Source organism: Alligator sinensis, unplaced genomic scaffold (assembly GCF_000455745.1).
Source record: "Alligator sinensis unplaced genomic scaffold, ASM45574v1 scaffold611_2, whole genome shotgun sequence".
Classification (NCBI taxonomy): Eukaryota; Metazoa; Chordata; order Crocodylia; family Alligatoridae; genus Alligator; species Alligator sinensis.
The window spans coordinates 3,430,739-3,444,042 of record NW_005841869.1 but is presented as its reverse complement, the minus strand read 5'-3'; the positions used below and the strand labels follow the sequence as shown (position 1 = coordinate 3,444,042).

Sequence of the window (13,304 nt, the reverse complement as noted above, 5' to 3'; positions counted from 1 at the left end):
GTTCAGCAGAACAGTTTGAAAACCACTGCTTTAAGTGATTGAACAGCATTCCATTTAATTTAGAAAGTAATGGCTGTCAATAGAAATGAGTGCCACATTCCTACTCTGTATTGCTGTACTTTCAAACTTAGTCACATCTGCCAGGATTCCTTTAAGCATGGGAATGTACCATGTCTGCCAGGACCAAAGCACTTCTTATAGGAAAGGATGAACCCCTTATCATGCTTAGTATTCAGTCTCTACTTTTTTAATTTCAAAGAGGAAGGCAACTGTGTAGCAACAAGTAAATGTGATCTGAATCTAATGTGGTTTTAAATCACTGAAAAGGTAAAAGATTGCTATTAGGTGTTACTGAAACAGAGCCCCAAGTTTAGCAGAAGTCACTAACAGGCTGGTCTCCTACCTTCAGTCTTTCGAGTTCAGACTCTTGTGTCTTTAATAAACTTTCATATTCTTTTCTGCTTTCTATAAAAGCTTCCTTTTCCTGTTCCAACTGATTCTGTAAAATAGACACAGTTTGAAAGCAAAAAAGTGGTTTGAAGTTTAGATTAATCAGCTAAACATGCACAACCCATGCCAAGAAGTTGCTTAACGCCTTTAAATATTGTCGCTCCAGGCTACAAACAGCTTTGAACATGCAGTTATTTTGAATTTAGGGTTTTCAGACAGTATAAGGATTATCAGCTTTGCCAAACCTAATACATGAGGGCTTGAATGCACCCTGGGAAGCTTCTATACACTTACTATCTTGTGGTGGGCAGCAGTTTTATCAAACTCCCGAGCAGTTTCAAGGGCAGCTATTTGAGACTCCAGCCTGCTAACTCGCTCTTCACACTGATGCTTGACAGTTGCGATCTGCTGTTCTAGTCTGCTGCTGTCAACTTCTAGATCCGTTTGCTTCAGAAAAGTAAAAAGATAACTGTAAGTTAATTCTTAATTAAACGTATACTGGAAGATAAGCATATTTAGAGCTTTCAGTCAGTCAGACATTACTTCACACTGCTCTTCTCCAAACTTATCACAAGAATTAAGATGCTATGTTATTCCAGTACCAGCATGGTACTCCTATGCTCAAATCCTGTTACTAAACTAGGAACCAAATTTAGCAGCAGTGGTAGAATCCTGACAACAGCTGAATAAAATCCACAGAAATGGGACTGGATTTAATTGATGAGGACAAAAGCAGATGTGGCTCAGTAGCCTGTGAGATCAGAGAATACTCACCAGCTTTTGAATCTGTAGATCCTTGTCACCAATTTCTTCTTTGCTCTTCTGTAATTCTTCATTTGCATGCTGCAGTTCTTGTTCAAGTTCTTTCAGCTGAAACATGATAGTACATTATTTCCTTGTGTGGACAAATCTGCGTTACTCTAGAAGAATTTGCACGCAGGGAAAGAACAAACATAAGAGGTTCAACATCAAAAAGCATGAGAAAGTGTATTTCAAGCCAAGACTCTACCTGGCTTGTACTGCTTTCTTTAAGACTCTTCACACACTCTTCTCTCTCCCTGAGCAAGGCCTGCATATCAGCTTCTTTGCTCTTCAGTTTTGTGACCTAGAAATAGGAATCCAAGAGTTCTAAAATCTGGTAACTAGGGCTACAAATATCCCCTGTAACCTTCCCCCATCCCCCCAACCTAGCAGGGTCATCATTCAGAAGATAAGGTTAGTTAAGTTTTCCTTTCAAAAATAAAGTGCAACACAGTTGCAGACTGGATGGGAAACATGGACATAATAAGACTTAAAAAAAAAAAAAAAAAATGCAATATAAGAGTCTTTGGACGATTCTTCCAGATGGCCAAAACAGACATTAACTCCGCTCAGAACACTCATAAAGAAGAAAATACCTGAGTTTCCAATAGGCTCAATGTCTCAGAGTGACTGGTTCTAGCTGTCAAAAGTTGCTGTCTGGTGTCATCCAGTTTCTGCTCCAGAATAGTTTTCTGAAAATTAAAATCCCACCAGAGGTGACATGAAGAGATGCTTAAATTTAATTCCTAAAGACCCCTTATGCCAAATCAGGAAAGGCTGGAACCACAAAATGCACCTTAAACTTGTCATGCATATTTGCTCTTAGGGGGCCAGCGCTGATCAAAGCCATTGGTCAGCCAAATATGAATCACAAGGCTCCACAGACCAGATCTGCTCTGCGGGCCATGTCTGATACCCTTACTTTACAAAGTGCTTTGCAAGCCAATTTATCAACCAGACCAAAAATGAGTAAGAATAAGCAATGTGCGTTACTAGAGCGTGCCCAAAAACTGTTTGGCCTGTTGCATTACAGTCGGCACTTTGTTCGTGACAGCACTGAAAACAATCTCTTCTCATATTTGGGCAGGCGTAGGTAGTGTGGGGCACGGTAGTGTGGATGCTTGGTGTTCGGCTTAGCCAGTATCTCCACACGTGTGTGAACCAGGACATGTGTGCATATAATGAAGTAAAAGTACCCTCAGATTCTGTCTAGTCGGAGCAGAGTGCATTCAAACACCCTAGGGACAGGAGCGCATGCAGTACACTACTGCATACTCCTTCCAAATGTAACACACCTAGATAGAATTCTGGCTATTACTTTCTTTAAGTAAGACTGCAAAATTAAGAGTACCTCCTTCAGCAGCTCCTGAACGTGCTCATCACCTGAAAGGTTCCTTTCTAGCCTCTTTTCCAAGGAAGACACTTTTTCTTGCAGATGTTCAACAAGTTTGTTTTTCTCATCGATTTCAACAGTCATCTGTTGGAAAAAGAAATGAGTACCTCCTCTACAACCAGGCTTTCCCTTTATCCACATCTGAAAAAAATGCCATCAGAAAGAGAAAGTCCTCCTTTATGAAAGCAACCCCTTACTTCCTTAGAACATTAAATATGCACAAACTCAACTGAAAGTCAGATGAAGTGAAGTCGATTTCTTTTCGGAGGGTGGCAGCTGTTTTTTTCCCCCGAAGCAACAACAAATTTACCCATCCCTTCAATATCTGAGCTGTAGGATTTGTATTTGAATTGTTTATTAGGCCCATGGATCTTATTCCTGTTAATAAAGTGGTAAATAGGGAAACATGCCTCTAATATACTAAACTTAGTTTGTATAGAAAGCATCTAGAAAAGGACAACCTCGCACAGAAGAATCACATTACCTCCTTCGATTCTACCAATCCATATTTTAATTAGCTTGTCCCATTATGACCTTCTAATAGAAAGATGTAATTTGATTACATAGCTTTTCCAGATAGGACGTAATATTGCATCCTGAAGCAATTTACCGCATTTTATGTCCAGTGGACTCAAAACGTTCTTGCAAAGGTACTTAGGTGACTTTGGTTCTAGGATTAAGGCTCTAGAATTTTAGGTTTCTTTGGTATAAATGACTAATAACAGAGCCTTCTTGTAGTTACATAACTCATCCCTTTATTCCTCTCTCAGGAACACAGGGTAAAACTTCACTGTACAACCCTCCTGAATTTATTCACACGATTTCCAGTGAAAGTATTAAGACCAAGAAGTCTTCAGTAATTTACTTCACTTTCCAGGAGAGGTGAACTCCTGATTACATTTCCTACAGAGATTAAAGGTCTTAAAGGTTTCTTCAACAGGAAAGAAGCTGTGCTGCACACACGCTTTTCAGACTACACTCCACCAAACTCAAACACTGGGATATGAGGAACAACTCTGAGCGTCATCAGATCACCCATGCACTTCAAGTTAGTACCTTTTGCTTATGTTGCTCATATTCCAATTTAAGAGATTCATGACCCATCTGTAAAGTCTCCAATCTTTTTTCACAGCTAGAGGCAGCAACTCGAGCCTAAAACATTTAGGAAAATTATTTCAGATTTTAAACTGCGTTTTCAAGAAGTGCAAAAAAAAAAAAAAAAAAAATAGACAACAGACTTTTCAAAAAAGAGCTGTTCCAACTGCAGAAGTCAGATGTCTCCCTGCACAGCATCACAGACAGGAAAGTAGGTATTGGACATTGTCTGTATCAAACTTACATTTTGCAAGTCTACAGATATCTGCTGAATGAAGGTTTGTAGCTCCTGTTCTCTCTGCTCCAGGGCAGTGATCTTATTTTCTGCGTTTGCTTCCGCTGTCAATAGTCCATCCCTTCACAGAAAGAAAAACAGTGATTCAGTGTGCCAGGAAACCATTCTTGAGAAGTAGGATGCATCTGCCAAGGGAAGGAGGAGGACTAAGTGAAACCTACAATTGCTTTTCCAGTCTTAACACCCACTCTTTTCTGGTCAGTAAATGTTTCACAAAAATCTGAAGGTTAGGTGTTGCATACTGCACTTATAGGAGAAGCAAAAGTGGTAATGAATAATTAAGCTTAGAGAACTCTAGTAATGCCAACCTAGGTTATATATTTAAAATAAACACCAACTTAGCTGGCGAGAGAGATAGCTGTAATTAACAGATATGTATTCCTTACCATACATCAACATGCCAGCACTAACCAAACAGCAAGCTTGCTGCAAGCAATCAAATCGAGGACAATGAGACAGGTGGAGACTAATTCAGAACACCCATGTGCTGAACTTACTATTCTACCCAACACATACACACCTCTGTGCTTCCAGTTCTGAATACTGCTGCCGCAAATCTTGCAGCTCGCTCCTTAGGCCTGAAGACAAGCTGCTTGTGACTTTCAGTTCATCTTTAGCACAGGTCAGCTCTTGAGCACATGCCTCTAGTTCCTGTTCTGCTCTGCTCAAAGATTCTTCCTTTTTCAAGAGCTAAAGGTCAGAACATTATTGTCAACTATAAAAACTGACACATTTAATACAGTCTTAGAAGGAGACAACTGGTCTCCTTCCATCATAAATGAAATTAGAAACAGAAAAATAATTAAAATAGTCAACATGAAGGGTTTACATAATGCTGTATGCATTCACATACAGCAAGAATTCCAACATTTCAGATATCAATGTAGGAATGTTAACACTCTTTAATAAATTATAGTAAAATATTCTAGCATAAAACAGAAGTCCCCTTTTAAACTAATCTTACCATGTGTTTAACTTTGGCTATTTCTTGCTGCTGAAAGCCCTCCAGTTCATCAATTTCATCTCTCTTTTGGAAAAGGTTCAAACTCTGCTCTCTCATTTCTTGTAACTGAGCTGCAAGCAGTTTTTTCTCCTATTAAACAATCACCAAAAACAAAAAACAAAAAAAAACTGGTTGAAGAATATTTTTATAAAAGTTTCAGGTCAACAGGATGTTAGGAAAGGAACCTTGTTTACATTCTCTATTATCACTACGCGCTATGATGCTGGTATATAACAACATGTCTTAACAAGCAGCACAGCATCATTACTGAAATCTGGGAGCTCTTAGATCCGCACTGTAAATATGACACAAATATAGAAAGGTCTTATACTAATCACTCAAGCATGTCAAAATGATAGGCAATCAGTACTAACAGCAATTCTAAAAATGTTTCATGCCTCTATACTCTAAAATGCCTTGAGCAGAGATTGAATGGGACAGCTGAAACAACTAGAACGAGACTGAATTCCTTAAAAAAAAGTATGTGAAATAAAAGGGGACCGATTTCCATTACAAAGCTGAAAATAGATTATATCAGCATATGCTTATTCACTGGAGGATACAATTCTATGGCCGCTGTAGTTGCACCAATAGTTACAGTTCCTTTAGCAATATTGTTCTCTATGTTATAACAAAGATATTCTCTTTTAGTGAAATACTCCATGTCAAATCCCCACGGGGCTTGTGCCCTAGACAAGTATTTCCATTTCTCTCAGCCAAAACCAGCAATTTCCTTCCCCCAGCTAAATGTAAATTTCCTAAGGTGAACTGAAGGTTATTATGGTGCTTAACAGCTCTACTGGCCATTAAGACAGAATACCTCATTACTAAGTCCCATCAAATCAATACTACATGGAAAGAGTATTATGAGTGGTATAAAGCTCACTCCCTGCAACCAATCCAGCAGATGTAGTAGCAAATGCATAAAACATCCATAGCAGGAACTGGACATCAACATCAGAAAGCAAAGCATAACGGCCAACCCAAGGAGCACATTAAGAAATGGGAAACTTCTATGTGCCACTGTGGAGTCTGTACTAAAGAAGGTTTTGTTTAGATAGTGCCAATGGCACGTCTGGTGCTCACAGACAAATATGAGATGTCCTCTTGGTCTCTCACAAGCTTACAGTGTGAAAATATAGGATGCTGTTTTTAAAGCGTAGTATTACTCACTGTCAGAGGGAGAGGGAGAGACCCTTCTTCCTCAGCTCAGGAACATTCTGCCGTCATCGCAGTGGTAGATTAAATCACCTCTACACAGGCAGTGTGACACACCACCTAATTTCCAATGTCTGATCAGGCCAGTCTTCATTCTAACTCTGAAAGCAACTTGTTGGAGGCCTTTATGACATCCACTTGCCCTCTATGTCCCAGCTGACCCGACTGTAAAACAGACATACTACTGCCCTACCTCCTGGGGCAAGGGTAGGCAACTTTTACCAGCTGCAGGATAGAATGAGCCACTATGGGTCAGAGGCAGGTGAGTACTAGGACCTGGCTACTGCCAGCCCCCATCCCTACGGAAGTATAGGGAGAGTGCTCCACCAAAGGTCCCCCTCCCTCCACACTGACTGCTGCCAAAGCCCCATGTCCATGGGCCAGATCTAATGGCTCCACAAGCTGGATCTATCTTGTGGGCTGTAGGCTGCCAACCCATGTCCTAGGGTGTTGTAAGGATTAACTTCTTTGTTCCTGAAAGCAGAATATAAGCACTCTCTTAATACTCAGCTGATTAAATAGGAACAGTCTGATGCAGTATTTAAATTCACAGGGCTGGCATGCCCAAGCTTTCAAGTCTTGGTCAGTGTCTGAGACCTACACTTTGTTACTCCCCACTCCAAAACAAATTCTAGGGTTAGCTTCTGAAATGATGGGCTTGGGAATGAAAGCGAATCTCAGGTCTCAGCCAGGGAACAGAGATAAGATACTCATAGCAATTACATTTTTTCAGACTTTCTTTTTTGCAGAGTACAAGGAAACGCACAGACCCACTTATTACAGTGATATCAAAGGTGACTTACTTGTTCAACTTGAACCAACTTTTCCATCCATTCCTGTAGGGTGGTGGGGGGAAAAAGGGTGCATCAAAATCCACAAAATGTAGTAACAATGACAACAAAAAGTATCAGTCACTGAAAGTATTACATTATGATAAAATATAAAATAAAAATTGTAAGTAAAAATAATCAAGGACAATTTAATATACTAGTAAAATGTTATGAAATAATTTACGACATGACTGCATATCTGCTCTGTGCAAACAAAATTCCTGCACAGTAAATTAATATATTAAAATGGAGTTTTTATCAAAACAGCAAAATGTGAGGTTAAGTTTGTTAGAGATGTCCGTTGGCTTCTTTAAAGCAGCGAGAACAAGGCGTTGCAGAACAAAGACTTATCCCCTGTCAACACTATTCTGGACACTTACACCACATCACACCTCCTTGCTGCATTTACATGAAGAATAAGGCAAGACATTCTCTAGCCTAGAACCACCCGTGTCAGGGGTAACAAGTGCTGTCTTTCAGCAGTGATTTTTTCATATCACACTGCCACCTCTGCTCCCTGTTGGCCACAATGATATTGCTTCACTCTTAAGCTTCTCACTATTGGTCAACTACTTCATCGTTCCAGACCCGCCTTTATTACCTGGTCCTTTTTTTCCAATGCCAAAGCCATTCCTTCAGCCATCTTAGCTCTGTTGGCCTGGTAAGCCTCATTCTGCTCCTGAAATTTCTTCATGGAGGCTGTCAACAGAAAACCACTAGATGAGAAGTCAGTCACAACATGCAAAGCTAACACTGTTTATTTGCTTCTGAACTAACTATGTCACAACAGAATTTAGAGACTCATTGTTAAATTGATTAGGCTCCAGTGGTAACACAACTCTTTAGGAATGGAATTGAGCCTTCTTTACATTATACTGGACCCCCACTGTACTGAGCATACAGAAACAAAATGCAGTAGCAATTTGCAGTAGCAAGTCTACAAGTTTGATTTTTTTTTAAAGCAATTATTTGCCAGGCACAAGTTTATTATTAAACATCAAATACAATTATGGCTTCTTCATCCAGCATGCATTAAGACAGTCTTATGTTTTTTTCTTTTTTTTCCTGCAACTGATATGTGCTCCATTTGTAATGAGATCCATTTCCAACTGTATAGCTTTCAATACAGAACAGTTTTAAATTTAAAGAAAAAAATGGAAGAGAAAATAAGAATACATACAATCCTGATGTTTTTCTAATGCAATTTCAAGCTTCTCTTTTATCTTCTGCAAGTTTCGGACCTGATCGGCATAATCTTGGGTGAGGAAGGAAAAGCACAGACAAGGAATGGACAGACATTAGGGAAGGAAGTAAAATAAAATAAATAAATAATAAAAAAGGATGAGTGGAAAGTGACAATGATTTTCCCAACTAGAAAATCATTCCTGTTAAGGAAAATTAGGCTGACCTTAACAATAAACACCACAAGCAAATAATGCTACCACACACTATCCATGGGGGAAATGGGTGGTACAAACAGAAGGGCCTAGTTGTGCTAATAACAGGAAAGGGGCACTGGGTATAGTACAAGGAAAGGGGAAGTTGAGAAAAGCAATTTGGTTTGACTCCTGCCTGGGAAGAATCTCTTCCACAAGACAGAATGAAGGAGCATGGGGGAAATTCAAGAAGAGTTCCCTTAATCCACAGAGTCTCCCACCATAGCTGTGTAATAGTTTGGAGGTAGCATTTTGACCAGTGAGTTTACCTGGCACAGCTTACAGCACCATATTCATACTTTTAAAATGCAAGTCTTTGATAATGTAGAATAAGTAGCAAGTATTTTTTCCCTTTGTTGAGCAAAATTGATGAACAAACCAGATCAAAGGAGGAGCACACCTTGGACTACTCTTATTTAGAAATAAGGTGATGGATCCAATTATTGATCTTGGTGTATGGCTGAAAGCATCTTGGCCATTTCCACCATGTCTGTCTTTGTGGTACCTGAACCCTTACTTACGCTTTCTGTCTTAATCCAAGGGAACACATTCCAGTTCTGATTGTAACGTAAGCCATCACTGCACCCTCGTGTACTCCACAAGTAAGGGTGGGAGTACACACCTGAAGCTGCTTTAAACCGTGTTTTGTTTCCCAAAGCCCCTCCATGAGCCATGGAAAGCAGAGGACAGCAACAATGTAGTGAATTCCAGCCCTGCTCCGATTCACTCACTATGCAAGGGGCTGGGAGAAGGGTGAGAACAGAGCACTTCCTCAAGCTCCTCACTTGCCAGAAAGGCCCTTGGGACAGGGTGGTCTTAAAGGCTCATCCTTGCCTGCTTTAAGATTGCTTTATGCTACACTCTTCATTCATTTATTTTAGTGGTAGCTTCCCAGAGCAGAGACAGTGTTGGAACACCGCACTTTGAAGTCTTGGTTCCAGCTGGAACCTTTGGCTGTTACTGCAATACAGATAGTAAATAAGAAGCGTATGGGAGGAGCTGTCTTGGTTGCGCATGGGGTGAGAAAGCTATCCCAACCATTCAGGAAGATCACATATGTGGCCAAGAGCAGCAGAAGGACAAGAAGTCAGTCTGTATTGGTTCTGTACAGATTGTATTTTACAATGCAAGGACGCTGATCAACAGAAAGGTAGAAATCAATTCAACAAAGTTACGAAAAGGGGGTTTGCTTTCCAGCTAAGTGAAAACTCTTAATTGCAAGGAGCAGTATTTTCCCAAACTAAGTTAATAAGGTATCATCTGAACACATACCAGATAGTTTAGCCTCTAGTTTCCGTATCTGTTCATTTCGTCTAAACAACTGGGATGAGAGATCTTCTCTAGAGCTGCTTCCATCAGAGGCCTTTCCAGATTAGAGACAGAAAATATATATGTAATATATGTTGTTTACGAGCTTCAGGAAGAATAATCCTACCACTCTCAAATTTTAATGACAGTAAACATTATTAGGACTAGAAATAAACAGTTTCAAATTTCCAGTGAAAAGGAAGATAAATTTACATAACATTACATGCATTTAGTTCTGACAACTAAATGACTGCATACAACACTTAAGAGAAAAATAGCGTTTAAATAGTCAGCTCTGATTATGTTAGAGATTATTCCGACTTTCAGCAAGTGTCAGTTAGCAAATAAGAGGCACAGCGCAACACGGCACGGCACGGCACAATGACTGGAAACCAGAAAGTCAAGCTACACACCACAGATCCTAGAAGAGAAGAGTCAGTTTAGAAAGATAAGCAGTGGGAAAAGGGAAACCCAACACTTTTTATCTAAAAACCATAATTAGCAACAGTCACTTAGATGCATAGAAAGACAGGGCTGGAAGGGATCTCAGAGAGTCACTGGGCGCATCTACATGAGAGGTATTGAGCACAGTAGACAAATTCTGCGCATTAGCTTGACAGGCAAAACCTGTGCTAATGCACTAACACGCAGTAGAATTAGTCTATGGCATATAAGCTTCACCAAAAAAACACGCGCAGGCAGTAATGTGCAGTGGCGCCAATTATGGCACATTAAACTTTGGCGCGCTAACAAATGTGTAGACATGCCCACTGAGTCCACATGTCTCAAGACAGGATTAGCCTTGTCTGAACTTTCTGGCAAAAAAGGGTTCATGGCACCAGTTTTACTTCACTGCAGTCCTCTTATTTTTGCTCCTTAGGAAGTCAAAAGAAAAGAAGTTTACGCTGCCAGAGCACAGCATTCCTGAGAAGTGGCTGATCATATGTTTATAAGTTATCTCCTGCTACACCACCTTTTCTGTTCTTTGTACTTACAATTCGTAGATACCCTGGGCGCTAACTTCACATCATTTACTATGTGCAAGTTAGATCTATTTTTTTTTGTAGTTTACCCGAGTACAGGGGAAAAAGTCCGAAACATTCATGCACAGTAAACACCCACTATTCTCAATTCTTATGTGAAAGCAACTGTTAGAGATCAGTTTCCTACTTAGCTTGGCCACATGTTTGAGACTTGGAAAGCTTTTACACCATTTCTCAACGAAAAATATCCCCTTCATCTGGGGAATGAAAGCAAAGAGGAACCTGCTGTCTGCAGCAACACAGCGCACAAAGCCTGCTGGCTCAGGTGATGCTGCCCTGTAACCTAATCCAGGTGGTGGGTGACTGGATAACCTTCAGGAGACCTGACCGTTTCAGCCGGAGCGTTATCAAGTTCTTTTAACCTAAACACACCTGGAAGTACCTTATATGTTTATATTGTGATTTCAAAAACGGTAACACGTGCTCATTCTATGCACTTGTTCAAACGCTATTTCCCGTGAAATCGAAGCGGTAAACAGAGAACCTAGTCACTACAAACTTCAGAGTCGACTTGCTTTCTTGAAAGCCTCGTTGTTACAACGACATAGTTATCTTCTGTTCTACTGCAATATTGTTAGTACCTTCTATCTTAATTGGGCAATGCCCTGTACTGGAGGTCACTGTGTCATTTATATACTTAATATGTAAAAATTGATTACGTTTCATACACCCTTTCGCTAATCTCCAAAGAAACGTTCAGATTCGATGTTACAGATGTATCCAGATAGGTATTCAAGCCATGCAAGACTAAAACCACAAACGTCGTGCTAGGAACATTATATTAAGAAATAAAATTCCTCTGGAGCAACGTACGTGACTTACAAAATCATCTCCTGAATCTGCTCCCATCGACGTGATCGACTCTTTGCTGACAGATCTAGGAATCCTGGCCGCACCCCCTGGTCGAGGAGCAATAGCCGCCTCCTCTGCTATCTTCTTCTTCAGTTTTGCAAACATTTTATTGAAGCTGAAGTCCTCGAGCACCCGAGGAAGCGCTGTTTTGCGACGCGGCTACTCCGAATTAAACCGTTAACGCGGTGCGGCTGCTTGGTGAAAAGGTTCCAGAAGTCAAGATTTAGTTTTACGTCCCGTCCACAGACGCAGCTCACTCCAGGTCTAATCCCGAAGAGTTCACGACTGAGCCATGCCTGCAGATTAAAGAGAGATCAAATGTCAGCGCCAAACCCAACAGACTCACACCCGTACAGCCCAAAGGGTGTTTTGTCACTTCCATCACGCTCTTATTGTATTGCTCCCGAAACGCCACGTTACCTACTCGACGGGGCCAAACCGCGATTCCCTGTTCGTAACCGGAGTCTCAACCCAGTCACCTGTGCCGGATACGCTTGGGCGGTGGCAGGCGAGGCGCGCCGGCTCCTCATCAGAAAGGCATGTTATTGACTTTCCACACGGCTTCCCTTAGCGCTGCTGGAGCCTGCAAATGGGGACGCAACCCCGGTCAGACCCAGGCCTGGCCCCCTCGCAGCCGCCTCAAGCACCGGGAGGCAGGCAAGCCCTTGCCCGGGGGATGGGCTGAGGGCCTCGCTCGACTCCTCGTCCCCTTGGAGCCGGACGTGACGCCGCCAACTGGAACGAGCCCGACCCGGAAGCACAACGTGGCCGCCGGAAGCGGCGCCCCCAGCGAGGGAAGGGCGCGCGGCGCATGCGCGGACGGCTGTGCCAGGGAGGGGCCGTGGCCGGGCAGCCCCACGTGGGCTGGGGTAGGCGCGTCTTGCTTCTCCCGGGAGAAGGCAGCGGCCTGCGCTATCCCGGGATAAAGGCCAGGCCAGTGCGTGGGCCGGGCTCCTGGGAAGGCAGCAACCGCGCGTGCCCGGGTCCGTGGGGTCAGGAGGGAATTTTCCCCGGTGAGGGCGAAGCGGGCACCTCCCGAGCACATCAACACTTCACAGCAGCGGGGCAGGGACAGGGGCGGGGTGTTGTACCTGGGCCATTTCGGGGCTGGCCCTAGCCTTATGCTGAGTTTAGCTCGTGGGCTGTGGAGGGCGGCTTGGACAGGGACAATCCTGCCTCAGAGGGGCTGGTCTAGGTGCCCTTTGGGGGGGGGGCTCTTCCGCCCCCACGTCTCCGTGACTCTCTTCTTCCTGCCACCCCCCCCCCTTTCACTAAACGCTTCCCAAGTCTGTAATGACCAAGGTAAAGGTTTTCAAGGCCAGACCCCGCTGCCTGCAGTCAGGGGCAGGGAAGGCAGCAAAGATGGTTTGGAAACACGCCGCCAGGACCCCAAACAGGGGCACTGTATTAGAAAGAGGGAGGGTTTTACTTCCTCACTTGGCTATTACATCTTGGGCAAATCCAATGTATGAAAAGGACTGCCGAGAGAGTCCAAAACACCAAACCAGGACATGCTGCACAAGCTCCGTCCTCGCCCTTGCTGCTTAACTGGGAGCAGCAGCTTAGCCTCAAGGCAGACG

At 42.5% G+C, this 13,304-nt stretch overlaps 1 protein-coding gene across 5 annotated transcripts in view; it reads right to left on the bottom strand.

The window, feature by feature from the left end:
* GOLGA1 (golgin A1) overlaps positions 1-12,432 on the bottom strand; it is a 24,775-nt gene extending 12,343 nt beyond the window's left edge. For 3 of the 5 annotated variants that reach the window (XR_003092222.1, XM_014526846.2, XM_025194427.1), the window contains exons 1-16: positions 12,145-12,432; positions 11,695-12,020; positions 9,794-9,884; positions 8,266-8,340; positions 7,687-7,784; positions 7,059-7,091; positions 4,999-5,127; positions 4,555-4,724; positions 3,984-4,095; positions 3,701-3,796; positions 2,603-2,728; positions 1,848-1,943; positions 1,460-1,555; positions 1,225-1,320; positions 745-897; positions 404-499 (exon numbers count right to left, since the gene is read on the bottom strand). Coding sequence is in view for 4 of the 5 variants with exons in the window: in XM_014526846.2 (XP_014382332.1) it covers positions 404-499; positions 745-897; positions 1,225-1,320; positions 1,460-1,555; positions 1,848-1,943; positions 2,603-2,728; positions 3,701-3,796; positions 3,984-4,095; positions 4,555-4,724; positions 4,999-5,127; positions 7,059-7,091; positions 7,687-7,784; positions 8,266-8,340; positions 9,794-9,884; positions 11,695-11,829 (1,602 nt within the window). In the remaining variant the exon portion in view is untranslated. The remainder of the gene's footprint in view (positions 1-403; positions 500-744; positions 898-1,224; positions 1,321-1,459; positions 1,556-1,847; positions 1,944-2,602; positions 2,729-3,700; positions 3,797-3,983; positions 4,096-4,554; positions 4,725-4,998; positions 5,128-7,058; positions 7,092-7,686; positions 7,785-8,265; positions 8,341-9,793; positions 9,885-11,694; positions 12,021-12,144) is intronic. The other 2 variants (XM_025194432.1, XM_025194438.1) reach the window with 2 other exon arrangements.
* Positions 12,433-13,304: the final 872 nt, after the last annotated feature.